Source organism: Carassius gibelio, chromosome B7 (assembly GCF_023724105.1).
Source record: "Carassius gibelio isolate Cgi1373 ecotype wild population from Czech Republic chromosome B7, carGib1.2-hapl.c, whole genome shotgun sequence".
NCBI lineage: Eukaryota > Metazoa > Chordata > Actinopteri > Cypriniformes > Cyprinidae > Carassius > Carassius gibelio.
Window position 1 is genome coordinate 8,154,067 of NC_068402.1, and position 27,713 is coordinate 8,181,779.

A 27,713-nucleotide genomic window follows, 5' to 3' on the forward strand; every position below is an offset into this window, starting at 1 on the left:
ACAGTATTCAACCTTTCATTTATATCATCACATGATAAAAAAAAATTGAATATGCTGTGCCAAGAAGACCTGATATAAATCAGAACGCGTGGAAATAGTTTCATTCGAGATACTGGCTCATTGTTCCTCAAATATGTGCCACTGTCTCTAAATGTGTCTCACATGGTTGCACTTAAAATATTTGGATTTTTTTTATTTTTTTTATTTAAAGTCCATAAAATACATGGTTTACAAAAATATTTAGACATTTAATCCACACTTAATTTATGATCTTCAATGCAATGATAGAATATTTAACTACCTCTCTAAGCAATTTTTTCCCCATTGCTGTCTAAACATGTGATGTTAAACTGACAAAGTCCATCAGATGAGTCACGACTGTAATTATAGAATAAGCATCTAAAAACGAACAAATGCTGTTATGCATAAATAAATGCATGGCTTGATATTTTGTTATTTAACGTTAGTACATTGCATTTGTGCAGACTGCAGTGTGAAGTTTCAAAACAATTTTTCACTGAATACATTTTACAACTTGCATATTAGTTTTTTTTTTTTTTTTCGTACATCACACTTTATTGATACATTTTGAGAATGTTATGATGTTTTCTTAAGATCATAGCACTGCTCTGAACCCACTTTTATTGTCTGAGCTTGGATTATCTGTGACTTGTTCCAGTAATCACTTTTTTAGGCAACACTGATCCTGGATCAGCAGAACTGAAAAGTGTAATATGAAGCTCCAAAAATATCATGCAATCAGTTTCTGTCATGCAGAGGGTTAAAGCTTTGTGCAGGTTGGTCTGTGAGTCATATGTCATGTTTCATATCTTTTCCTTTGTCTCATTTATGCCCAGGGCAGATAAGACACATGAACAGATAGACATGCCTATTCACACCTGTGTGCCTCAGAGTCCTGCTGTGCATGAAGCTTCACATACGTTGTTTATGGAATCTAACTTAAGTTTCGTGACAAAACTGCAGCACTGCAGGATCACCGCTTGTCAGTAATACATCTCACTGTATGATGGATTTAAGACCTGTCTAACAACCAAATTAAGATTTGTTGGAGTGGGAAAAAAAGTTAATTTCCTTCTCAGAAGGTGATGTTAGCATATACTACCATTGAAAAGTTTGCATTTGGTTCAGTTTTGTATGTTTTTAACATCTCATGCTCACCCAGACTGCATTTTGTTCTGAAAAAAAAATACAGTTAAACTGTAATACTGTAAAATATTTACACATTTTAAAACAACTATTTTCCATGGGAATATATTTTAAAATGTAATTTATTCCTTTGATGCAAAGCTGAATTTCCAGCACCATTACTCCAGTCTTCAGTGTCACATGATCCTTCAGAAATCATTCTCATACGCTGGTTTGATGCTCAAGAAACATTTATTACAATTATCAACTTTAAAAACATTCATTCAGCTTAATATTTCTGTGAAAGAACAGTATAAAATAATCATTTTTTTGTTGTAACATACAGTAAATGATGGTGACTTGATTAATCTAAATGTGTACTTGCTCAATAAAAGTTGTTATGAATAATTGTTATTACGTTTATTTACAGTATTTCCATACTGGTAAACATACAGACTTATGTTCATGAGGTCATATGTCATCTTCAAAAAAATTATAATTTATTCAATTATATTCATAAAATAATATATATATATTATAATCTGCTCTTGTTAACAATGTATTCTGTCAGAAAACACTAATGGTACATTTTACTGTATATGCAGACTTGCTTTTTACAACCATGACACACAAATAAAAAAAATAAATCTTTGCTTTGGTCTCATCGTAAGACATGATGTACTTACATATTAGCATGTGTGACCACGTGTGCGTTTGTGTGTGCGTTTTACTGACATAAAGCATACAGATCAGCCTTTAGTTTGCGAAATGAGGGTCGACTTCTCGGATCGTACTGCCAGCACTGACACATGAGGGCATAGATTTCACCCGGACAGTTATTTGGGGCCGGCATACGATATCCTAAACACAAAAACAAGACTTACATAAAACACTTACTTTGCCAACAGGCAATAAACCTCAGCTTTATGCATGTGAAGTACCTTTCTCCACCTCGTCTCTGGTCTGTTGGTTATTCAGGTTTTGCGGGATGGTATATGGTGTGACTCCTCTGGAGAAGGTCTCCCACAGCAGCACTCCGAAACTCCACACATCACTCTCAGTGGTGTATCGCCCTGATGAACCAGCAGAGGACAGTGTTGAGACACGAAGCCCTCAGTCAGGGCCAGTCAAACACAATGCAGGTTAGTTCAGGTTACACACAGTACCTCAATCTGTCTGGCAGGATTGTCTAAGAACAGGGCTTCCCAAACTGGGTTTGTGAGTTAATGAAACGTTAAGAATCAAACTGAATGTAAAATACAGCAGCACAGTTAATCGAAATAAAACTAAATAAATTGCGATATAGCTTGGTGACTATCAAATCAAAGGCTACAATTAAATCAAATTCAATTAGTGCATACTCTTTTGCAATACTAAGGTTTACAACATTTAACATCAGGTGTGTATATACCACTTACACATCTTTACAATTCATTTCTTAATTATTTGTTCGGGTTTTTGCAGGACTCAATCTAAAGTTGAAACTATTCATCATTTGTAACTGTTTACTATTAAACATATTAAGCAGACAGTCTAATACTCTAAAATCATTATTTATCATTATTTAATGTTCAAGCTTATTAGTAAACATTTACAAGCACATTAACTCATACGTGTAAATATATGTTGTCACATCTGGAGATGTATTTCTCTCTCTTTCTCTCTTTATCATCAAACTAATGATGTTAAATATTATATAATGTTTGTTAATGATTTATAAATGAAAGTTATTATAAAGTGTTACAGATAATGTAACTTTTTTATTTAACATTTTTTTCTAACAATGTATAACCATTTTTAAAATAAAAATATATAACAATAATAAAAATATATAATAAATAATAATAATAATGATAATATAACATTAACAATATATATATATATATATATATATATATATATATATATATATATATATATATATAATATATAGATTAAAAAATAAGAAAAATCTAAATAAAAAAAGATGATTTGTGTGTACATAGTTCAAAGATGAAAAAGGGTTTAACCATTAAAAACTAAGTACTGATATAAATTGTTGTAAAAAAAAATCTGTTTAATTTAGTAGCATCTTGTTTTTTTAATGAGCAAAATAAATATCGTAAATGTTCCCCTGAATTTTATAATACAGCCACTAAATGTCAGTCAGTGTAACAATATTGTCAGGTATATATATATATATATATATATATAAAGAAAAATCAATTAATAGACATATTAAAAGACTAATTACTTTCACCTCAAATATTAATTAGTTGTAATTTTACATTGTTCAAAGTTGCCACTATCCCAGGTTTTGCCCATCTGTCATTAAGTACACAATAAAATGTAATATGCTCCCTTATGCTTTTATATATTTTAATATGTCAGAATATTCATGTTGTTTGAATTTTTACATAAATACTGTGTGACACTAAACTGACAACGTAACATTATTTAAACCAAAGTTTGACATTTCATTCTCCAAAATCTTATTTGAAACATTAAAAGTAGACAATTTGCTTAAATTGAATATGCCTTCTATGGACATAAAATCACTTTTGTAAATTTGTTTTGATGCAGGGATCTTAACGTCTTTGACCCCATGTATTTCTTACTGGGCATCAGAACCATGAGCATCTGCATATGATTGCATTATATTACTGGGGGGTACTTAAATCAAATATTTGCATCTAATAAAACCGATTGTAAACCCCTGGTGGAGTATTACCATAATTGAGGGCTTCTGGTGCGGTCCATTTGACTGGGATCTGCTTCATTCCTCCTGTAGCAGAATAAACCCCATCCTGCTCCTGACGAGACATACCGAAATCACTGATCTTCACCACGCTCCTCTCTCCGACGAGACAGTTACGGGCAGCCAGATCTCTGGAGACAGGGAGAATTAGAGAGGTTTATTGGAAATGTAAACGCACAGAAAGAGAAAGCCTGAAGGAGACAAAAATACAACAATAAAATGACAGAGAGAGGAACAGAAAGTGCATTAGCTAAATGGGATCTCAATCCTCTCATGAGACACTGAAGGATGAGGGAAACAGTCACTAGAAGATGAAACAGCAAGGTTTGATTTCCCCTCAGCTCATTACCCAGAAATCTTCCCATCAGGCACTGCTCGTAAACCGCTGGTAAAGAGACTTAAACATAATAGTGAAATACCTTGAGCCTATTTATAAGCAGTGTTGGGTATAGTTACTTTGGAAAGTAGTTAGTTAGGTTACAACGTTACCATCAATTAGAAGTAATCAGTTATGATACAGCGTTACCTATTCATAAAAGTAACGCGTTAGAGTACTCATGCGTTACCAAAAATTAAAAGCCGTTTGCAGCGGCTCACAAACGACAGACATAGCCCCCGGCCCCTTTAAATGCACCTAGAAGTCGTGACTCCCGACAATGAATAACGTCAGTCATCCGACTAAATTAACACTGCAGGATAACAATAACAGGAAAGACAGTCAGCAATCGGCTATTCCACATGGCGTTTTATTTATTTATTATCACAGAACATATTATTAATCAAAATTCGCACCTAACGTTACCCAGCCCGGGTAGCCTAGGCTACTGTATATTATGAGCACCACAAGATAACTCCTGATTTTTCTTTAACTTTAAATAATGCAGTTATCAAAGTACAAGTATGCTTACTTGTAAACACAACCTTAAACAGGCTTGCAGATTTAAATCCATTTAGAAATGATGGACAACCAGCCAGCCAATGATCTAACAGAAATTAACAGCTGCCTGTCAAACAAAAATGATAACAAACCGAATTAAATCCTTCACTGCCACACAGGCAAATGACAAATCGCTTAATAGCCGAACTAATTATTATTAAAGTGTCACTCACAGTCACAAGCCTAAATTCGCTTTAACACAGTCCTCTTACATTTACTCTTCAAAGTAGTGATTAAAACGTAGCGTTAAATTTGAGGTAGCATTTTTGGCGGTCGACAGAAGCTTTTCACCAAAGCAGAGTGTGCACTGTGCATTTTACCGTTATGTTCTTTTCTTTTTCGTTGACAAATTGAAAATAATTTGCATACTTCCATAAACCAAACGCTGTCCTCTCTGCTATCTTGCCGGGAGTTCGAAAACCCCCCCCCCACACACACACAGGTTCAGGCGCAGGGCACAGACGCATCACAGCCATTGACTTTACGATCACAAAGCTTCGGCTCCGCTGATACTGTACATCCGCAGGTGGCACAGTAGACCTAGGACTACTGTCTGACAAAAAGCAGGCTGCAGTCGGGATTTTCCTTTCCTTAAAATAACGGATTACTTTTTTTAAAAAAATAACGAAGTTACTGATTACTTCCGCACGAAACTAACGCGTTAAGTTACAAATTTCAGGAAAAAAGTAATTAGAGTACTCTAACGCGTTACTTTGTAACGCGTTACCCACAACACTGTTTATAAGATTCAATAAAAACTAGCTGTGAGTTATTTAGGAGGTCTGCTAGTGCTTTATAGACCCACCATAGTTTCTCAGCATTGATCCTAAGATTTCATCATCTTTCTTTCCTTATTTCATTGTCAACAGCTCACCGATGAATGCACTTCTTGCTTTCCAGGTACGCCATGCCTGACGCCACATTCTCGGCCATCTTGATCAACATCTTGGTCCTCAGGTTGTGGCCTTCTGTGCGCAGAAAGGAAAGAAAGTCCCCTCCTGCCAGAAAAACCAGAAGAGTTCAACATCATATGATAAATGATTTCAAATATATTCACTTCAAAATATAACATCAGCTAGTTAAATAAATAAGTGACAGAAATTAGTTCCTCTGTTAACTTTTTCCATGTAAATGATATAAAATTAAATAAATACACTATGTTTCTTTATTTTATAACTGTAATCATTTATTATTAATGTAATTGAACAAAAATTGAATTACAAAAAATATTTAAAAAAAAAATAATATATATATATATATATATATATATATATATATATATATATATATATATATATATATATATATATATATATACCGTATTTTTTGGACTATAAGTGGCACCTGAGCATAAGTCGCATCAGTCCAAAAATATGTCATGATGAGGAAAAAAACATATATAAGTCGCACTGGACTATAAGTCGCATTCATTTAGAACCAAGAACCAAGAGAAAACATTACCGTCTACAGCAGCGAGAGGGCGCTCTGTGTCTTCAGTGTAGACTATAGGAGAACTGAGCAACATAGAGCGCCCTCTCGCGGCTGTAGACGGTAATGTTTTCTCTTGGTTCATGTCTCTTAGTTCATTTCTCTCGGTTCCTGTCAAATTAATTTTTATAAATAAGTCGCACCTGACTATAAGTCGCAGGACCAGCCAAACTATGAAATAAAGTGCGACTTACAGTCCGGAAAATACGGTATATATATATATATATATATGTATAATTAATAGATGTTCTTTCATGAACTAACCTAAGTATTTTTTTTTTCAAATAAACAATTACATACATAAATATTTCCCAATTCATTAATATATGAATCATTTAGAAAAAAAAAATGTATTGATGATAATGATGACCACTGTACACCATATGATGTTTGTTCTTCAATTTATCATATGATGAGTACTACATTAGGAGCACGTGTGGAAAATATAGCACACGTGTGTCGTGGATTGTTTATGGTGATTTTTTTGTAATTTTTGGAGCTTAATTTAAATAATGTTAGTCTTTTGCGTTACATGGAAGAAAGACAGTCATACAGGTTTGAAACAACATTTTCATGACAGTAAAGTATGATTTATTTTTTTGGGTGCGCTGTTCCTTTAAATGACTTCTAATAAAATCTTAGATGAACCTTGCACCAGCTCCATGATGATATATATTGGCTGTTTTTGTGTGCAGACGCCGATTAGCTTCACTATGTTTGGATGGTCATACTGCTTTAGGATCCTGGGATAGAAATGGAGAGATGTTCAGTTAAATGAGAATGTTATGTGAGAGAATGTGTGTTATTAAGTGTCTACACAAACCTGGCCTCCATTAGAAACTTGTTCTTGTGCTCTGCGGGTAGATTCTCTCTGCAGGCTTTCACAGCGACCGGAGTGTTGTCTGAATGCATGCGCCCACTGAACACCTCGCCAAAGTTACCCTGATAACGTCCAACATTATAATGTGCAACATAATGAACCAAAAATAGGTTGACGAGTTTTTCAAATCTTTGCCGAAATCCTTGTATAACACTGCTTACCCGACCAATGCTCTGTCCAAGAATGACATCATCATGTTCCAACACCCACTTATCCTAAAAAACACCACGCAAAATGAATTAATCTCAAGTATGCATCATCATATTGACTGGCCATTCACAACAGTGGTCAGTCGTTATAGATATAATGCTCAGTTCCCATATCAAGAGACCACTCTCTTAACAGAAACAATAATAGTGTCAAAAAAGCTAAAACTAGTTTATTTATTAACTTCCTGACTATAGAATTCAAATAAATATATATTGTGCAGTATTAAATATAGTAATATTTTAATGGAAAATTAAACTCTTCAAAATGTGATGTGGACATCAAAAGAGTACTGTTACTGCTCCAAATGATAAAATATTTTCAATTTAATAGTTTTGTTATATGTACCACTGCTGTAGATCATTGATTACGGCAATAAAATAAAACATGTTTTAAAATTAAATATATGTAGTTTAGTTAAAACTTTACATGTACTTACTATTATAATAACAATTAATTATGCGTAATTTCATGCAAGTAACCCTAATCCTAACTCTAACCATACAGAAGGAACATGTAGTTAATTGATATTAGTGCATACTTAAATGTATAATTACATTGTAACAGGGACACTTTAAAATAAAGTGTGACCACGTTTCCCTCAATGAATTTTGTCTATTTATTTAAATAAATAAATAATAAATTTTTATATTTGTATTCATATTTGTAATTATATTTCAATATTTTAAATTAATAATACTAATGAATAAATAAATGTCTATATTTGTATTAATATTTGTAATTATATTTCATTCTTTTAAACTAATAATACTATTATATATATATATATATGTATATATATATATATATATATATATATATATATATATATATATATATATATACACATATATATATATATACACATATATATATATATATATACACATATATATATATATATATATATATATATATATATATATATATATATATATATATATATACACACATTATTTTTTATAAATATTTTAAATTAGATTTCAATATTAAAATAATAGTAAAAGTAATATTATAAGCAATAATACTAATATTAATGCTAATAATAATAAACACTGGACATAAAGCAGATTGAAGAAACCATTTTTTCCAAATAATTTAAATAAATAAATAAGTTGTATATTTTGTGTATGTATATGTATTTGTATATTTGTAATTATATTTCAATATTTTAAAATAATAACACTAATAAATATATACATTTCTATATTTGTATTAGTATTTGTAATTATATGTAAATATTTTAAACTAATAATACTAATAAATATTTTTATATACAGTATATTTATGAGAATTTGTATATATATTTGTAGATTTCAATATAAAAATAATAGTAAAAATAATATTATAAGTACTAATACTAATACTACTAATAATAAACATTGGACATGAGTCATATTGAAGAAACAATTTTTCCAAATAATAATTTTGGCCAATGTATTTGAGGCTATCACTCTTCAGCGGTCATCTCTATAGTAATCATGAGACTGATTTGGGATCAGTGATAAACCTTAACAACAGGTCTCTTCAGCACAATCTCGGTCTTCTTTGTGACAGATTGATGGGAGCTGAGGAGGTGCTTTATTAGCAGCGGTACGGAGGGGAAGCCTTCACCGTCAAGACGATACACACCCTAAACACACATATAAACATGCATAGAATGGCTTTACAGTTCACCCCTGCACACATCATGGACTGGCACAAATATTACCTACAAAAAAAACACACTCACGTCTGCACTCTGAATGAGGAAGTGCCGGCACTGGCCGCCCCAGTGCACAGACAGCACATATTCCTGTTTCCCCTGGCTTTCTCGAACCAGGAAGTCTCCATCATTCTTTAGCAGTTCCTGCACCTCCAGACGGGGGATGGCACCGTGATACCAGCTCTGCTGGGTCAAGGGCTTCTCCAGCTCGGGCACAGGTGCCAAGGCGGGGGGAACCTGGTGAGATGTATAAAACACACTACTCTACAGGAAGACGTTGCAGATACAGCAATGAGCAGAGAGCAGGGAGGACGTGAGACAGGAAGACTGCCACTAATAAACACCAACCGTATACTTGGGCTTGAACAAGCTGCTGAGATGGCCCACGATTACATCCACATTGAGGAGCTTATGGTCTTTATCACGCTCCTGCAAGAAACAAACAATCAATAATACAATAGCATGACAAATAACACTCTACATTTATTAAAAACTTCTTGTAATTCATTGCATCATCTATCATAGTATAACATATATCATTTAGCATTTTATTTAACCTAGATCATTATTTTATTTATTTAGTTTATTTATGATGTTTATATATTTTTTATTTATATTTTCTAAGCCAGTATATTTTGTCATTTTTATAATAACAATAAACCTTGTACACAATTACATTTGTTTTTACAAATAAATAATATTTTGAATATTACAACTGTTTGTTGCAAATATAACTGTTTGTTTTAATTTATGTGTGTGTTTATATGTACACACACACACACACACACACACACACACACACACATATATATACACACACACACACAATATATTATATATACATATATATGAAATTACAGAAATTCACATTTCTGTTTGGAAAACATAGTTAAATCGGAAGATCAGCAAAACAAACTGTCTACAGATGATTTACAGTGGAATCATGTCTCAGTCTTGTGATGTATGTTTGAGAAACAGCCATATTCAGAAAGGTCAGCCAGCAGCATGCGAGTAAGTCCTGCTAGTTCAGAGTCAACAAGGTTGTGTAATTCTCATATTTCAAAATCGATGTAACAGCATGACTGGCTTAGAGACTTTTACAATGCATTTAATGACACTGCATTTTACCACTTGCAACTTGATTCTTGACAGGCTCCATTTCATGTTTTTCATTTTATCTACAGTCCATTTATTTTACTGTTATGGATAGTTCATCTGGGCTTTTTGGCAATGAGTTGATATGAAGTACTTATGTGTTTGACATCACTGCACATCACTGATTTGTTCTTTAAAAAATAGTCTCTTTCCACTGGAAAGGAAGTTCAGAAAGTTACAGTATATTTTCTCATACCCTGCAACAACAGACTTTTATTTCAAAATGGAACAAAATAAATGTCTCATGATCTTATGACTCTATTAACCTGCAAGTAAACATGTTTTTAAAAGTAAGATATGTAGTTTATATAGTACAGCTGGTTAGATTTGCTTGTTCTGAAGAATGGAAAAAAACCCAGGTTGAGTCTAAACAATCCTGAAACCTTCGAGAAAAGCCAAGCACTACTGAAGTCTGCAAAGCATATGTACTGTAGGAAGAACTGAAGCTCTCAAGACAGGTTTATTGTGATGAGAGTGGACTCACTGAGTTGCTGGATGTGATAGATATCCGATCATCATCCAGGCCTATAGGTGGAGCCTCCTTACTCCCCAGAGTCTCCAGTTTATCGGCCAGAAGCCTCCGCTGGACATCCAGACGAGCTCGAGCCACCATGGACAGAACGACCTGCTGTCTGCTGTCCTCCAGAGCATTACGCTTACTGAACTGATACACCCTAAAACAACAAATACAGGAGATTTTTTTCTTATTGATTCTAAATGATTTGATTAGATATAATAATTTAAGCCCATGTCCACCAATATAATTAGTAAAATAAAATTTATTTAATTTATTTAAATGTTATTTTAGCACCAGATCATACAAATCTGGTTATTTTGGGAGTAGTCTTCCTTTCCTTCTTCATATTATGTAACAATTATATATTTCGTAACCTTTGAGTAGTAAACATTTTTAGGTATGAATACCAGTTATGGTTTGGTTGAGGATAATAACAAACTCCACATATCCACACTATTCATTCTTTTATTTTTCAACTAGATTGTATAATATTTGACATTTCAATTGTCTAATATGTTTTATTACATGTGATTTCAATATTTTTATGAAGATCATGTTGGTTGATTGATAACCTACAGTGAATGAGAGTCAGAGCCTGTTGAATTTACAACACACACATTGGTTCAGTCCACTTCTCCTTAACTCTTTCCCCGCCAGCATTTTTGAAAAACGTTGCCAACCACCACCAGTGATTTTGAGGATTTTCACAAAATAAATTTGATGACTTCTAGTATATTTTTCTGTATGAATATATGAATATGCAATACACCAAACTAAAGATCAGAGCATCTACTTTTAAACAAAAAAAATCTATTTCATTTTTAGCTTAAAGCATTATTTTTTTTTAGCAATTATTAGGTTTCATAAAAATGCATACTTTCAAGCAAAAATGAAAATCCCATTTATTTAAAAAACACATCTGGATGATATTCAGTAGGATTATCAAAGCATAAATCCAGTAAATCGGTTCCATCATTACCTCCAAAGCTTGCACAAACACATATCACTTCCTGGTCAACATTTTACTCTGTATAATTACGCAGTTTTCATTTATATGATGTCTACTGCTGATGATCACATTGTTTTTAATATGCATTTGTTTACATAAGAGATTGCTCGTTTCTTCATTCTGTTCATGTGTGTTTTTGTTCGGGAACTTTTGTACTCATTTAGAAGACATATAATAGCACCCCCGAGTGTATAACAGTGAAAACACAAAAAGCCATAAAAACTTGTCTTTGTCGTGGAAGCGTTGTCTTCTAAATGAACTGATAACTCATCAATGGTGGGGAAAGAGTTAAATTATACATTTTGTCATCATTTACTCTCCCTCATGTTGTTCCAAACCTGTGTGAGTTTCTTTCCTATGTTGAACATAAAGGGGACAAACAACTGTTGGTTTCCTCAAAATTCTTCAAAATATCTTCTGTTGTGTCCAACATAAAAAAGAGACCTTATACAGGTTTGGAAATACATTTGGGTAATTAAATGAGGTCACACTTTATTGTAAGGTGAGTCCACTGATAAACAGCTACTATGTTATAATAGGCATGCTAATAAGCAATTAGTTAATAGTGAGAATTGGTCCCAATGCTAAAGGGTTAACATAAATTATGGCAAAAGTACAGTAGGGCTAAGTAAGAGGTTTGAATCTACTAGGAGCAACACTTTTTGGTTGCTCTAGAGGAAGTGAATTGTAAGTGACTTTGATAAAACATTTGCTAAGTGATCACTTGCCCAAAAATGTGTAGAAACTTCCTCTTAAAAATCTACTATGCATTTGAACTGCAAATCTGGAGGAGAGGCGTTCAGATGTGTAAGGAGAGTTCACAGGCTCACCTCTGGCCTGTGTTTGCAGAGCCCTCCTCCTTCTGCAGATCCAGCTCAAGCTGGTTGACGATGGCCTGCTGAGAACTAAGAGTACTAGCGAGACCCAGGAGCTCCTCCTCCACAGCAGTGAGCCTTGGAGAAGAGAAATAAAATGAGAAGCCATGAGAGTGCAAGATGAGTTGTGATGAAACAGACGAGAGTCAAATACATTATATGAGGAAATATGTGTGTCAATCTTGTTTACTTAAAACATTTTTCCAGTTGCTTAACAGAAGTATAAAGTATATTTGCATTAACTGTAAACTACTGTTGAAAGGTTTGGGATTGGTAAGATTTTTCTTAAAATTATCTTATGCTCTCCAAGGCTGCATGTATTTGATAAAAAAAAAATAATAATAAATACTGTAAATAGTGTAAAAATCTTCTATTTTCTATCTTAATATATTTTCAAATGTAATTTATTCCTGTGATCAAAGATGAATTTTCAGCATCATTACTCCAGTCTTCAGTGTCACACGATCCTTCAGAAATCATTCTGAAACATGCTGATTTGATGCTTAAGACAAAAATTATTATTATTATCAATGTTGAAACAGTGCTGACTAATATTTTTATGAAAACTGTGATAAATAAGTGTTCAATAGAACCTAAAAATAAAAAAATTAAAAACAGTAAGAATGTTAAAATCTCAATTGTCATATTGGAGCAATTGAATGCATTCCTGCAGAATGAAAGTCAAATTTCTTTGAATAAAAAAAAAATCACAAACTTTTGAACAGTAGTTCATACACAAAATTAGTTTTCTTGCATTTCAGTATTTGTGAATAAAAGAGATCAGCTTGTGGCTGAAAAGAGTGAACAATTTCATTAAGTGTTGTTTTCTTTCAAGTTTGTGAACGGGTTGTGATGCCATTATGAATATATTTAGAATTTTGGGGTAAAAAATGTAGAACAAATTTTGTGGCTTGTGTAAAAAGTGTTTATAGCTCTCAAAAAACTTTGTTGTAGGAAACAGAATAATGGGTTGGGATGTTCTGCTCGTCTGTAAGTAATTGAAAAAATAATTATCTGGTTCCTAATTAGCTTTACAGCCAGCACACACAAAAACTAATAATGAACTGAAAAGCAAACAGGCTATGGAAAAATACTTGCTCCTTACCCTGTAAAAAAAACAAATGAAAAAAAAAATGTTCACATGATGGTTTCACAAGCAATAACAAGACTTCTGAGAGTTCTGATTTCACTTCTACCTTTCTATGACATTTTTGCTTTCGCTAATGCCACTATGATGTACAGCGGTGTGCAGAAAGCAGAAGAAACTCACCGATGCTGGATCCCCTCTACTGTGAGCTCATTGAGCTGCAGATCTTCAGGTTTCAGATCTTCAGCGTCCTCCAACAAACTGCAATCAAACTCCACACATGCAGGAACCTCTCCTCTCGACCTGCACATACACATACATACCGTACATGTGCATGTGCATGCAGAGAGACATGGACAGACAGAAGCCTGACTATCCTTTTCAAAGGTGCATTAACATGAAAGCATCTGCAGGCCCATGCATAATATAAAACAGAACATTCATAAGGAAAGAATGAAGGGCGGGACTTGATTTTATCTATCATGATTTGATTGGTGGCTATGATGCTATAAATTATATTACAATGCACACGTGGCCTTAGCTATGTCCAAGATCTGAGCAGTGGTGTAACTACATTATTATGCAGTAGACACATTTGCATTCACAGACATTCAAACACTGTTGAGACCTTTTTTCTCAAGCAACATACAGATAAAAACTATGTACAAACGATTTATTTTTTAGTTTACTGCGTGCAAATAATGAATTATATTATAGTAGCCACTGACCATATATTTTTAGAGGACTTTTAAAAGCTTGAAATTGACTTATTTTATATTATTTGTTGCAGACTTTCACTTGACAGCTCGTGCACCAGCAGGACAGTTGCTAATGATAGGCTTGAAACTGTGAGAAACTGTGTGAAACTGTGTGATCTCACATGGCACAACACATTATCATTCTCACCACTGACAGACATGCACACGGGGACCAATTCGTATTTTAGTTGTATTTTTTTATATATAAAATAGAAAACAGATGTATTGGGAAACTATATATTTATTTGTTTGTTTATGCATTCATTCATATATAATTATATATCATTTACTTACATTATTAAAGACATTTTGCCAGTGACCATTTATTTTTGGAGGGCTCTTAAAAGTTTAAACTTCACCTAGTGTATGTTATTTGTTGCAGACGTTCATGCAGCAATTCATGCACAAACAGCATTGTAACTAATAATGAAAGGCCTCAACTTTTTTTTCTTTATAATACTGTGTACTGATGAATTATAAAATAAAAGCAGGGACATCTATTATATAAGTAAAGAGCTTCCTTTTTTATTTATTTATTTATTTATTTTATTTTTTTCATGAGATGAGAATAAATTACACTGAGGATAAACAAGAAAGTTAGTATGCACCATCCCTTGTTCCTCTGGTCCAGGATCCCATTGCATTCAACAAATCCTGGGAACAAAAGGGAAAGATATATACCTGTTCTGCTGGATGAAGTTCTCATACTCTGTCTTCGGCTGGATGGCTTTGAGGGCATTGGCCATTTCAGTGTGAACACTAACCACCTCATCCTGAAGCACACTAGACAGATCGAAATACTCCTGCAGAATCTCCTTCCTAAGAAAACAACATGCCACACATGTTTTCACATGCAAGACACAGCAAGCCTTTTTTACTGTAACTGTGTGTGCGTATATATAGTGCATGTGAGAAGCGAACAGACATATCCTTTCAAAAGCAGAAGTCCCTATGGGGAAAGTTGTAAGCTCTTAAAAATAAAGTGATGAGTAATTTGGACAGTAAGTGATCACCTAGCAAGAATCACAATTTAAAGCAAATAAAAAATCCATTTAATACTATCCTTAAGTATGCTATACTTAGAGCAGATAATTTTTAAGAAAATGACGTTTACCTTATACTGTATTTCCTACCACTGTCATCATAAATGGAAATAAAAAACAGTATACGGTTATAGTGATGATGTTATTGATGTGGACTCACAGAATAAGCACCATTTCCTCCTGCAGTGTCTGCAGTGCCCCCAGCAGGGCCGGCTGGCTTTGGCCGTAGTGGAGTTGGTGATGCACCTGCGCGGCCTTCACCGATAACACATATTCATTGTGGTGCTCGTGTAGTTTCAGAGTGGCTTTGATGTAGCGCTCCTTTGCTCTCTCACGCTCTTTGTCTGTACAAAAGGCCATCCACAAATACACATGAACATCTAGAAGAAAGTTGATGTACAGCTGTGCATCAGGTACAAAAGCCTATGCAACCCTATATATATCACACCTGTTTTTTGTTTTTGCTCAGCTACGTAGTCCTCATGTTTCCATTGTCTTTGTCTAGCTTTGGTCTACGTAACCAGCTGTTTTCTGAGTTGCTTCATATTCATGCCAAGTCAAGACGCAATTTATTTAATTCCTCTTTATCATTGTGGAGGACTTTTGTGGACTGTATCTTTTAGTGGATTTTATTATTTATATTAATAATATATAATATAATATATTACACTCCTCACTGGACTATGGCTCAGCAAATTTACCATATTGTGCAGATGGGGGACCCCATAATGCCACAGTACCCACCAAGCCAGAGTCCTTAACTGCAATTGCCACCAAACCAAGACCTCATCATGTCATGGCCGCAAACCAGAGTCAAGTCATCTCAGGGCTGCTCAGCCAATGTTTCTTAGTGTTGTCACCCCAATGACCGTCAAGCCAGAGACTTGTCACCACTTTTAGATCAAAAACATTACTTTATATTTCATATTCAATCATACTTTCCAAAATCACGTGCCGAATGTTCAAAGAAGGGACATGTAACCGGGGACTGCTCTACGGTTGCCAGATATCAAGAGTTTAAATCCCTGAATCAGAGCTTCGCTGTTACAAGGATACATTTTCTTCCCGTTGTTTGCTTATTTTAAGCAAACGCGCACACTTTACTCCTCATTGCGGAAACAAAGCTGACGATTATCTGAAAACACTAACAAGCTGGAGTTTAGCAATCTGATGAAAGCGTCATTCAGTCGGTCTGTGTTCTGTCATGAGATCTCGATGGTATTGTTTGCGGTTGTGATTGCTGCATAAATGCACTTACTCAACCGCTGATGTTTGAACAGAGATATTTTATAATTTTCATAATATAGACAATGACAGTGCAAAAGTCTTTGGTATATGTGTATACATACATACATACATATACATATATATATATACACACATACATATATATACATATACACACACATATATATATATGTGTGTGTGTGTGTCAGCAACTAGCTCCCCATTTAAGAGGGTTTTTAGTGTCAGTGGGAAGATAGTTTAAAGCCACAGAGCTTCTCTTCAAACCACAGACAGTACAGACTTGTGTTCTTAGCAAAAAAAAAAAAAAAAAAAAAAACGCTTATCCCAGTTTAGTTATTTCTTTTAGTTTCATAGTTTAAATTCTGAATTGCATGCACTAAAAAAGCTAACAGAATGTACTTTCTGTACTTGTTTTGCACTACTTCAGTTACATATATGTCTTATTTTAATAAAAAGCAGTAAGTGATCACTTGGTCTTAAATTGCTTAAATTAGCTGTTCAATCTAAATTGTTTTTGTTGTTGTTTTTTTTAAATGGGCAAAAGAAAATCTAGGATGTTTTTATTATTTAAATACAAATGGAAACATATCGAGATATATATTGAATATCATAAACATTTTGACACTAACGAGATATAATTAATTTTACATATTGCCCAGCCCTACTGTCCATAGTGCTTCCTGTGATCGTAGAAGCAATCATGTGTGTGTGGGCTGCATACACTTCCTCAGAGGTGTGGGGTGACTTCACCTCCTCTGGACTTTCTATGCCTCATGTCATAGCCATGGAGGCCACTGTAAAATCTCAACCTGTCCTGTCAAGGCCACAGTCTACACTGTTGTAGCCAGGTGGGCTATCCACGCCTCTGCTCCATCATGGCCTCCTAATCTCTAAGAGTCTTCAGTCCAGTCTGCTCTGCTGAGGTGGTCTTCTGATCTCCCTTTGTGTTTTCCAGCTCAATTCTGGTCTCTGGCTCTGCACTAGTTACCTGATCCTTTATGGTCCTCCATGTCCCAGGTCCTCTACAGCTCCACAGTCTGCCCTTATGCCTGAAGTTTACTTCAGTCTTGTACGTGTATGCTAGCATATGCACACAGTCGATTGTGCAGCCTTTCAATTAAATAGCGGACACGAATGCAGGCAGTCAACATATGTGCTCTAGAAAGCTTAATCTTAGTCCAATGTCTGCTTTATTTTACTACAAAGTTGGGACCAATTATGTCTTTTAAACTCTTTTAAACTAAAGTTGCGGCTCTCTCATAACTCTCTTACCCAAGTGCTTCTCAATGCAGCTGTCTGTTGTTGCTGCAGTCTCCGCTATTTTGTTGTTGTTCCTCCGACTCTTTAGTTTCGTTTTCTACTGTGACATAGCAGCCTGGGCCAAAGTTGCCACCTTCTGCAACAACTGATTAGTGCAAACCAAGTCAATGAGCATGTGCGACCTGCATGCACAAATATGCCCCATTACAAAAATTGGATGTGTGTTGAGACGTGCTGCATTTGGTCTCGTACTCTATCACATACGTAGTCATTGTCGTGCACTTGCTTAGACCTTTGCTGTAAATAAACAGTAAAGTGCATTCAGCTGAATTCAATTTCTGGTTTGTCTAACGGGTATAAAAAAGGTTAGTATACTGCCGAAGCGGTCGCGGCAGCCCTCCAGTTAAGCCCTCCTTGTGTGAAGACCGAAGAGTGTAAAGACTATCGACTCTACCGTGTGACTCCACCGGAAAGGGACACCGGCAAGGAATACAAGTATTGTTTTGATTAACAATTTTTTTCATTCTACTTGTTTCATTTCTATTTCAGTAGATCCCTATTCTAACAACCACTCGTAAACCATGCATCACACAATGTAGGCAGCACAATCTTAACAACCTGCACACTTTGTCACACTATGTCTGCTAATACACTACTTTCTTTTTCTACTGGTCTCTGGAATTGCCAGTATGCTGTAAACAAATTGTATTACTTCTATTTTTAGTCATTCAAAGCTTAATCTCATGGCCATGACAGAGACTTGAATCAAACCAGAGGACAATGCTACACCTGCACCTGCTCTCCAATAATTTATCTTGTTCCCACTCCCCCCGTTTGACTGGAAGAGGTGGAGGTACTGGTCTGCTTATTTCTTATGATTTGAAATTTAATCCTTTACCATCTTTGAGTATCAACAGCTCCTTTGAATCCCATTCAGTTTTGTAGTTGTCTATCGGCCCCCAGGAAACATTAGGTAACTTTTTGGATTAATTAGACTTGCTCCTCTCAACCTTTCCTGAGGATGGTACACCCCTATTTATGCTTGGAGATTTCAACATCCACCTAGATAAACCTCTGTATGCCGATTTCCACACTCTGCTTGCCTCTTTTGATCTCAACCGAGTGTCAACTACTGCTACTCACAAATCAATTATTTATACACTGCACTTTTATACACACTACACTGCTAAACTGATCATGTACTGGTTACTCCACTAATCACCTCGGATCACTTCCTCCTTACTCTTAACCTCAACATGGTCCCTGACACATCACTTACCCCTCCACATGTCATCTTTCGATGTAACCTACGCTCACCCTCCCGGCTATCTGCAATGGTTTCATCTTCACTTCCTTCCCCTAAACTGTTAGCATCTTTTGATGTTAAAAGTGCTACTGATACTACTGATTCTGCTCCACTCTTACGTTTTGTTTAGACACTGTTTGTCCCTAATCTTCCAGGGCAACCTGCCCTGTACCACCCCTTCCGCTCCTTGGTTATCTGATGTTCTACGCGAACACCTTTCTAAGCTTAGAGCTGCTGAAAGGGTGTGGCGCAAATCCAAAAATACTACTGACATTAATTTGTATCAGTCACTCAACTCTTCCTTCTCTGCTAATGTCTCCACTGCTAAAATGACATACTTCCATAACAAAATTAACAATTCATCTAATTCTCGCTTGCTTTTTAAAACATTTTCCTCGCTCCTTTGTCCTCCTCCTCGCCCTCCTGCTTCATCTCTTATAGCTGATGACTTTGCCACATTTTTCATTAACAAAAATTAAACACATCAGTGCATAGTTTTCCAAACCACAATCCATCAAACTCATTTCACCTGCAAACATACACTCATTTACATCCTTCTCTTCACTCTCTGTGGCAGATGTCTCCATCCTTTCTAGTCATCCTACTACTTGTCCGCTTGAATTCCATCTCATCACCTTCCATTTCTCCTGCAGTTGTACCACCAGATCCTCCTATCAACCCTACTGGCAAAGGGCATCTTAGGAACCGCACTTCAGTGGTTTGAGTCTGACAGGTCCTTCAAAGTATCTTGGAGAGGTGATGTGTTCAAGTCACAACATCTACTGTAACTACTGGGGTGCCTCAGGGCTCAGTTCTTGGACCACTTCTCTTCTCTGTCTACATGGCATCATTAGGTTATGTCATTCAGAAACATGGCTTTTCATACCACTGCTATGCTGATGACACTCAACTCTACCTTTCGTCCCATCCTGATGATTCAATGGTAGCTACTACCATCTCAGCTTGTCTAACAGACATTTCTTGCTGGATGAAGGACCATCACCTTCAACTCAACCTTGCCAAGACAGAAGAACTGCTTATGTTTCCAGCAAACCCATCATTTCATCACAATTTCACCATCAAGTTAGGCACATCAACCATAACTCCTTCAAAAACAGCCAGAAGCCTTGGAGTTACAGCTGATGATGAGCTGACTTTCTCAGATCACATTGCTAAAACGGTCCGATCCTGCAGATTTGCTTTATTCAACATCAAGAAGATCAGGCCATTTCTTTTGGAACATGCTGCACATCTCCTTGCTGAAGCTCTTGTTCTGTTCAGGCTGGACTTTTGCAATGCTCTCTTTGCAGGTCTTACAACCAGTTCTATCAAACCTTTACAATTAATCCAGAATGCGGCAGCAAGATTAATTTTTAATGAGCCCAAAAGAATACATGTCACACCTCTGTTTATCAGTTTGCACTGGCTACCAATAGCTGCTCACATAAAACTCAAGGCATTGATGTTTGCCTACAAAACCACCACAGGCTCTGCACCCATTTATCTAAATGTATTACTTCAGACTTATGTGTCCCTTTTGAAGCATTCTGCAAGTGAACGTTGCTTAATTGTGCCATCCCAAAGAAGCACAAAGTCACTTTTACAAACTTTTACATTAAATGTTCCCTCCTGGTGGAATGGCCTGCCAAACTCAATCAGAGCAGCTGAGTGCTTAGCCATCTTCAAGAATCGACTTAAAACCCATCTCTTCCATCTTTATTTGACCCTCTAACTTTAGGATTCACTATTCTAATTCTATTCTTTGAAAAAAAATCTAACAACCTTTCTAATCTATTTGTATTCTATTTTCTTTTCATTTATTATACAATTATAAACATACATACATACACTTTAGTTCTAGAAATACAGAACCTGAACCACTGTTGGGGTACCATCCAGAGACAGGCCCAGAACAGACAGGAGTAGAGTATTTCTTTTTGCTGCACTACATGCCAAAGGCATAATGGTTAGTAAGTGGGAATGTTAGGGCATCTGAAGCCACCCTTAGAGGGAGGGATATGTCAAATATGTTTTGTGTTTTTGTTCAGTTAATGTTTTAAGTTTTTTTTTGTTTGTTTGTTTTTTAAGTTCTCATTGTCATGTCATGTCTTTCCCTTGCTCCTCTTGTGATCTTGCAATGTGCTATGCTTGTCTATGAGTCACGTTCTGTTTGGTTGTTCTGGTCATGTGTTTCTCTGTTCTGTTTGGTCATTGGTTCATTGTCTTCTTTGTTCAGTGATCAGTCTTTGTGTATATATAGCCCTCATCTTTCCATTGTCTATGTCTATCTTTGTTCTACGTTAACCCACTGTTAAGAGAGTCATTTCATGTTCATGCCAAATCAAGTCTCTGTTTATCTTCTAAATGTTTGTGCGTTGTATTTAAATAAACTGCACATGAGATCAACCAACTCTTCTTTAGTGGTTTGAATCTTCCAAGATGTATAATTGCTATAAAATAATACTTACAACCACGTGTGATTTTTAAAAATTAAGAATTTTATTCAGCAAGGTTGAATTAAATTGATCAAAGGGATATTTTTAATTCAAAATAAATGCTGTCATTTAGAATTTTCAGTTTTCATCATTGATATGCTATTACCATCACTACTGATAATAAGTTTCTTGAGCAGCAAATGACTTCTGAATGACTAATGGAGTATCATTTGACACAAAAGACTAGCCTAATAGCTGCTAAAAATAATCTTTGTCACCACAGGAATAAATTACTTTTTAAAAGCCTATTAAAATAAAAAACAGCTTTTTTAAATTGTAAAAATATTTCTAAATTGTTACAGTTTTTACTGCCTTGGTGAGCAAGACCTGAAAGTTTTGAACATCTGCTTTAACCACCAATGCTTTAAAGGCTATAATACACCTTCATTATTCTATCAAAGAGTGATAAAATTGTACCCATCATGTGCAGCTCATTTCATAATACCTTCTTAACTGCATCTGTAATTCATCTTTCATGTCTATGCCCTCTACATTAATGATTTTTACTGTTGTATTTATTTTGGCTTGTCTCCAAAGTGCTGCAAAAAGTGCTCTGCTGAATATTCACACTAAGGTCACTGGAGAAACCACATTTAGTTTCTCTTGCTTCCTCTGTAAGAGGAAACTTTGTTACATCTTTGTTACCTTAGATACACGTCTTTGTCTAAAGACCAGTTTTCTGCTCTTGGCCAATTAGACAAATGCCTTGTATACACATAAAATCATAAAACCATTCAGTGTTTAAACATTATTGTACACAATAATACAATACACAATTCACAGTCAAAATGAAAGGAAAGTGACCAGGACTAGGCAGCAGCGAGGCATCTTACCTTTGCTTGCTTCCTGGTATTTTCTTTTGGCCTGTGTCGCGTCCCGTACTAGCTGTCTGTAAATGGACTTGAGCCGGTCCAGCTCAGTTTGGGTGACCTAACCTTACACAACAGGACAAAAAAACCTATTAAAATCCAGGTTGGTGCATCAAAGTGAGTCACATGTGTCATGCGCAATCAAAGAACGAGGAGTAAAAACGCAATGCTGACACACAATTTTACATGTTACTAGTCAACTTTAGATATGAGGTTGAATATGTGTGATATTTCACTAATAATAGTTTCAAACACCTCCAGGCTAAAGATAAGTCATGGAAATAACGATTTTATTATAACGTTTCTTATGCAGTATTAACTTCCTATAAACTCCATTCAGTCAAAGTTTCTTTAAATAACCATCTCTTTTATACCTTTTTATAATCGGAACCTTTTTTCGCCACAGAGAACCTTTTGTGAAACGGAAAGGTTCTTTATGGAACCATTTGAACAAAAAGGTTCTTCTATGGCATTGTGTAGCACCTTTATTTTTAAGAGTGGATCTGTGAATGCAGGCTGTGCATTCAATCAAACTACTGTGTTTTGGTGCAAATTCAAGCCAAATCAGGCAAAAATGCAAGCTATGCTGTGACCAACATGGGCAGGTTGCCTGACAAAACTACTGAATGTGAAATACAATTATCACGTTGCTTCACAACTTGATTTCCGATATAAATTCTGGTTCCTGAAGTAAACCGTTTCAACTGTTACTTTGGCCATAACCAAACTGACAGGCAGACTGATAGAGCTGATAAGATTCACTAGAAACAGTGCTCTAAAAAAAAAAATTTTCCCCACTTCCTGATATTCTTCAGTGTGTTGGCTTTGCAGCGTTAAACCATTCAAGAACTCACAGAAACCAACTGAAGATCAACTGGCAACTTGAGCTTCAAGTTATAACTTCAAAACTCAAATAGAATAAACCAAAAATAAGCTTCAGCAGAGAAGAGCTGCTAGAGGGCTTGACACTTACATTTCCTCAATCTAATTTAGATTGTACCAAACACTTCAACACACAAAGCCAAATCAAACAGGAGATAATTATAGATGTGAAAATGTGAGTGATGCTTTATGTTAAAAGATCACAGGCATAGGGTGTTGATTTCTATTCCAAATCAATTATTTTCGACTGTTTCAACTTGTGAGATGGGTTGGATAGGTTAAATCCAGTGCACGAATTCTGAATATGGGTCACCATACTTCGCTGTATGTCATGACACTTCACTTCACAAAAACATTTTAAGCAGCACAACTGTTTCCAACATTGAAATGTTTCATGTCAGAATAATTTCTGAAGGACCATTTGACTGAAGACTGGAGTAATGATGCTGAAAATTCAGCTTTATCATCACAGGAACAAATGAAAGTGAAGGAAAGTGAAGGATGGTGACCCATACTCAGAATTCATGCTCTGCGTTTAACCCTTCTAAAGTGCACACACACAGCAGTGAACACACACACATACCGTGAACACACACCCGGGGCAGTTTTAAAATGTAAAATTGCATTTTAAAACACATCAAAACAGTAAACAGTTATTCTAAATAGAAATAATATGTTTTATAATTAAATTGCTTTTTTTAACAAATTAATGATAAGCAAGATTAAAAAACATAAAAAAGCTCTTACCAACCCCAAACAGTGTTGTACGTATATGCAAATAAAAACACATATTGGAAACTAGAAAAATCTATTCAAATATATGCATACTTCATTATTCCCACACATATTTCCTCATTTAATGTGTAACTTAATATTACTGGCTCTCAGCATTTCGAATGGTAGCATATATATATATTTAAACTTGCTAATGAAAATTTGTCATGGTAAATAGTTTGCAAAATACTTTCAGTTTGAGATGGACTCTGAAAAATAAGAATCCAAAAGTGGGTTTTCACTGTGATTCTATTAGTTCCTCGAACCTTCAGTTCATAAAAGAACCATTTCCCCCCTTTTCTTTCATTTCTAAAGAATGTTTAATTCACTATAAAGAACCTGAATAGATTTGATGGAAGTTAAAGGTTCTTCATGGAACCATCGATGATGATAGGGAACCTTTATTGTTTCGAGTGTAATGTGTAACAGTAATTGTGTGAGTGATGTGCGTGTGGCGCTGACCCTGAACAGCTCCTGGTTGAGAAGGTTCCACTGTTCCCCGTAAGTCTTCCTCAGCTGCTGCTTGTCCCGGGTGAGGAGGGTGAGTTTGCTGAGGGGTCCCACCATCAGGTCCTCCGAGTGCTTGCGCATGATACGACTGAGGCTCTCCGTCTGACTGACCAGCACGTTCCACGACTGTGAGAGAGAAAGTCAAGTTTTAGGACGTAGGCCCTGAAAATGGGATTAATGTGATTATATCTGATTGTGGTGCATGCACCTCTAAAGTGAAAGCAACAATCAAAAATATTACTTGCATTCTGAATGGAATGCATTCGACTGTGAAAGAGAAAGTAAAGTTTTAGGAAGTAGGCACTGAAAATGGGATTAATATGATTATATTTGAATGTGGTGCATGCACCTCTCAAGTGAAAGCAACAATCAAAAATATTACCGTACTTGCATTCTGAATGTTTGAGAATTGCAAAGCAATTTTAGGCCTTTGCTCAATTGGTACTTTTGGAAGCAGGTTTTAGATTGTTACAGTGCAAGTTCCCATTCCAGAAACAGGGCACTTTCTATGCCTTTAAGTATTTATATCATGTGGAAAGGAAGGATTCAGCCTCAGCACAGATCTTTTTAAGATGGATATATCATCTAAATGCATAAAATCTCTAATATAAACTGGAATCAATCACTGGAAATTCCTAACACAAGTCTTTGGAAACTTCATACTTGCTAAAGAGATCCTTCCAACCTTATTGAACTGGCTGATGTAGTCGAGACCTCCTCCGGGCTGAGATCCATCCAGCTTCTCAACAATGGCTGACATCTGATGCAGCTGCACGGAGAACTCGCGATCGCTCTTAGCCCTTTGCGTCATCCATTTCTTCATAACCTCCATCAAACGCAGCTCAGATTCTTGTAGTTTTATTAAAGCGGTGTGACCCTGAGGGCACCACAGGTCCTCCGAAAAGCCCATATCGGCAGCGCACTACTACAGAAGAATGTGTTATTATCAGTTACCAAGTAGTCAAAAATAACAACCAATAGTCAAATTTACCTTCAGTGTGTATTTGTCAGCAACAGTATGGTGGTCAAAGAAACTTGCTGGTCAGGTCAGTGAGAAACACCACAAAACCAAATCTACGGAAAGAGGAAGAATGTTATAGACTTTTAAAATGCTTTAAATGTGCATTTCATCACCTCATCGAAGCCTCTTGTGTGCCTGTTGCAAAAAAGGATTGCAATAAACGTAGGAGTTTTCAGAAGCTTTCATTTCCTCACGAGCAATTTAGGACAAGAAAGGGATGTTGTATATAATCACCACTTCCCATATCGCAACGGCAGATCAAATGTGAAAGATTAATTAATAGCAAACGGCTCAGTCATAAGGAAATATTCTGAAATGCCAAAAAGTGAATGATTAACCAAGCATAAGATCTACTTTTTTTACAGCAGTAAACTAAATTATTACTTCCATCACTACAGTTGCTAACCACTATAGGCCTACTTGAACTGAACCAGCTATTAGCTACATATAATTATTTAGTTCTTATTAGATAGACTTTAAAATTACTCAAATAACAATAAGAGTATGAGACCTAAATTTAAACGCATATAAAACGCGTTCAAAACTTTATAGAAGGGCCTAGTGCGCGTCATCATTTTTTTTAAAAAAAAGCAAAAAGTAACTCATATTGATTTCCATATTAAATGTATTTTCCACTGCCCATTTTTGTTTGTGTGACTACTGTATTGACCAATTACAGAAATTAATAGTCACATTTTGTCTAATAAAAAAGATAAATACGTTGAATAATAATACAAATAAATAACTAAATAAAAAATCATCCATATGTTCAAATATTAATTTAAAAAAAATCTATAACATTTAATAAAATATTTTTGTTTGCTGTCTCAAGGAGATGGCGTTGTGACGTCACCGAACGTTTCTTATGCATGTCAGTAACATTATTTTATAATGATGAATTATATTCTTAAATAAATCAAACAAGCAGACATCCTTAAATAGACTGACCATATAACACCAGAGCTACGAATATTACATATATAGTTGAGACATGAAATTGTGTGAATTCTCACCTCAGATGTGTCTAGCGCAGAGAAACGCACCTGTCAGGGAGATAGCAGCACGTAGTTCTCCATTATAATAAAGAGACAAGAAGGAGGATAGGGTCGAAGCCGTGAACTGTGGAATACAGTGAGAGAGACGAGCTCTTGCGATGACACTGACAGAAGAGGCTCTAGAGCTCAAACCAGGAAGAGTTCGGCAGGAGGGACGCAGACTCACTGCATTCAACACGATTAAACCGCGAATGCACAACAAAACCCAAGAACTCTGACCGTGTTATTTAATTAACCCTGTCTACTATTAATTTACGTATACACTCACACTCGTATTAAAATATGATTTTATTACTGTAAAATACTGATACTGTACAAACATTAGTAGAGCCATAGTTTATTTGCATTTTACTATTACTATTTGTGACCTCAAAACCAGTCATAAGGGTCCATTTTTACAAATTGAGATGTATATATCATCTGAAAGCTGAACAAATTAGCTTTCCGTAATGTATGGTTGGCCGAGATACAGCTATTTGCATCTTAGGGTCCAAAAAATAAAATAATAATAACCAAAACATCATTAGCCATGCATATTACTAATAAAAAATGTTAAATCAAAAACCGTTTGTATATATTTATGGCTGGAAATTTACAAAATATCCTCATGGAACATGATCTTTACTTATTATCCTAGTGATTTTTGGCATTAAAAAAAAATCTATAATTTTGACCCATACCCATAAGTTGATGCATTTTGGTACAAATATAGCAGTGCTACTTATGACTGGTTTTGTGGTCCAGGGTCA

The 27,713-nt window shown here is 35.3% G+C and overlaps 1 protein-coding gene across 6 annotated transcripts; it reads right to left on the reverse strand.

Moving 5' to 3' along the window:
* Window positions 1-1,773: 1,773 nt before the first annotated feature.
* On the reverse strand, window positions 1,774-27,116 carry LOC127962039 (tyrosine-protein kinase Fes/Fps). 6 transcript variants are annotated; one of them, XM_052561450.1, is made up of 20 exons: window positions 26,953-27,116; window positions 25,880-25,962; window positions 25,574-25,810; window positions 24,841-25,014; window positions 22,687-22,783; window positions 15,705-15,888; window positions 15,183-15,320; window positions 13,927-14,046; window positions 12,612-12,734; window positions 10,740-10,929; window positions 9,449-9,529; window positions 9,128-9,364; window positions 8,906-9,028; window positions 7,350-7,403; window positions 7,132-7,250; window positions 6,957-7,051; window positions 5,695-5,818; window positions 3,857-4,014; window positions 2,088-2,219; window positions 1,774-2,007 (listed from the first exon to the last, which is right to left on the reverse strand). In XM_052561450.1, the coding sequence occupies exons 3-20, from the start codon at window positions 25,796-25,798 to the stop codon at window positions 1,874-1,876; spliced, it is 2,508 nt and encodes an 835-aa protein (XP_052417410.1). In that variant the 5' UTR covers window positions 25,799-25,810; window positions 25,880-25,962; window positions 26,953-27,116; the 3' UTR covers window positions 1,774-1,873. The 6 variants fall into 6 exon arrangements, with proteins under 6 accessions (XP_052417410.1, XP_052417412.1, XP_052417408.1 ...); XM_052561452.1 differs by having other exon boundaries at window positions 9,128-9,337; window positions 25,574-25,813; window positions 26,953-27,115; XM_052561448.1 differs by having other exon boundaries at window positions 25,574-25,813; window positions 26,953-27,115.
* Window positions 27,117-27,713: the final 597 nt, after the last annotated feature.

Bases quoted from the DNA above. Each gene is read 5' to 3' on its own strand.
- LOC127962039 (XM_052561450.1), bottom strand. From the start codon at position 25,798: ATGGGCTTTTCGGAGGACCTGTGGTGCCCTCAGGGTCACACCGCTTTA. The intron at 15,321-15,704 runs GTGAGTCCACAT...TTGTTTTCTTAG, and splicing joins GAGGAAATGGTGCTTATTCT to GAAGGAGATTCTGCAGGAGT. The intron at 9,365-9,448 runs GTTGGTGTTTAT...GTCTTCCTGTAG, and splicing joins TGTTCAAGCCCAAGTATACG to AGTAGTGTGTTTTATACATC.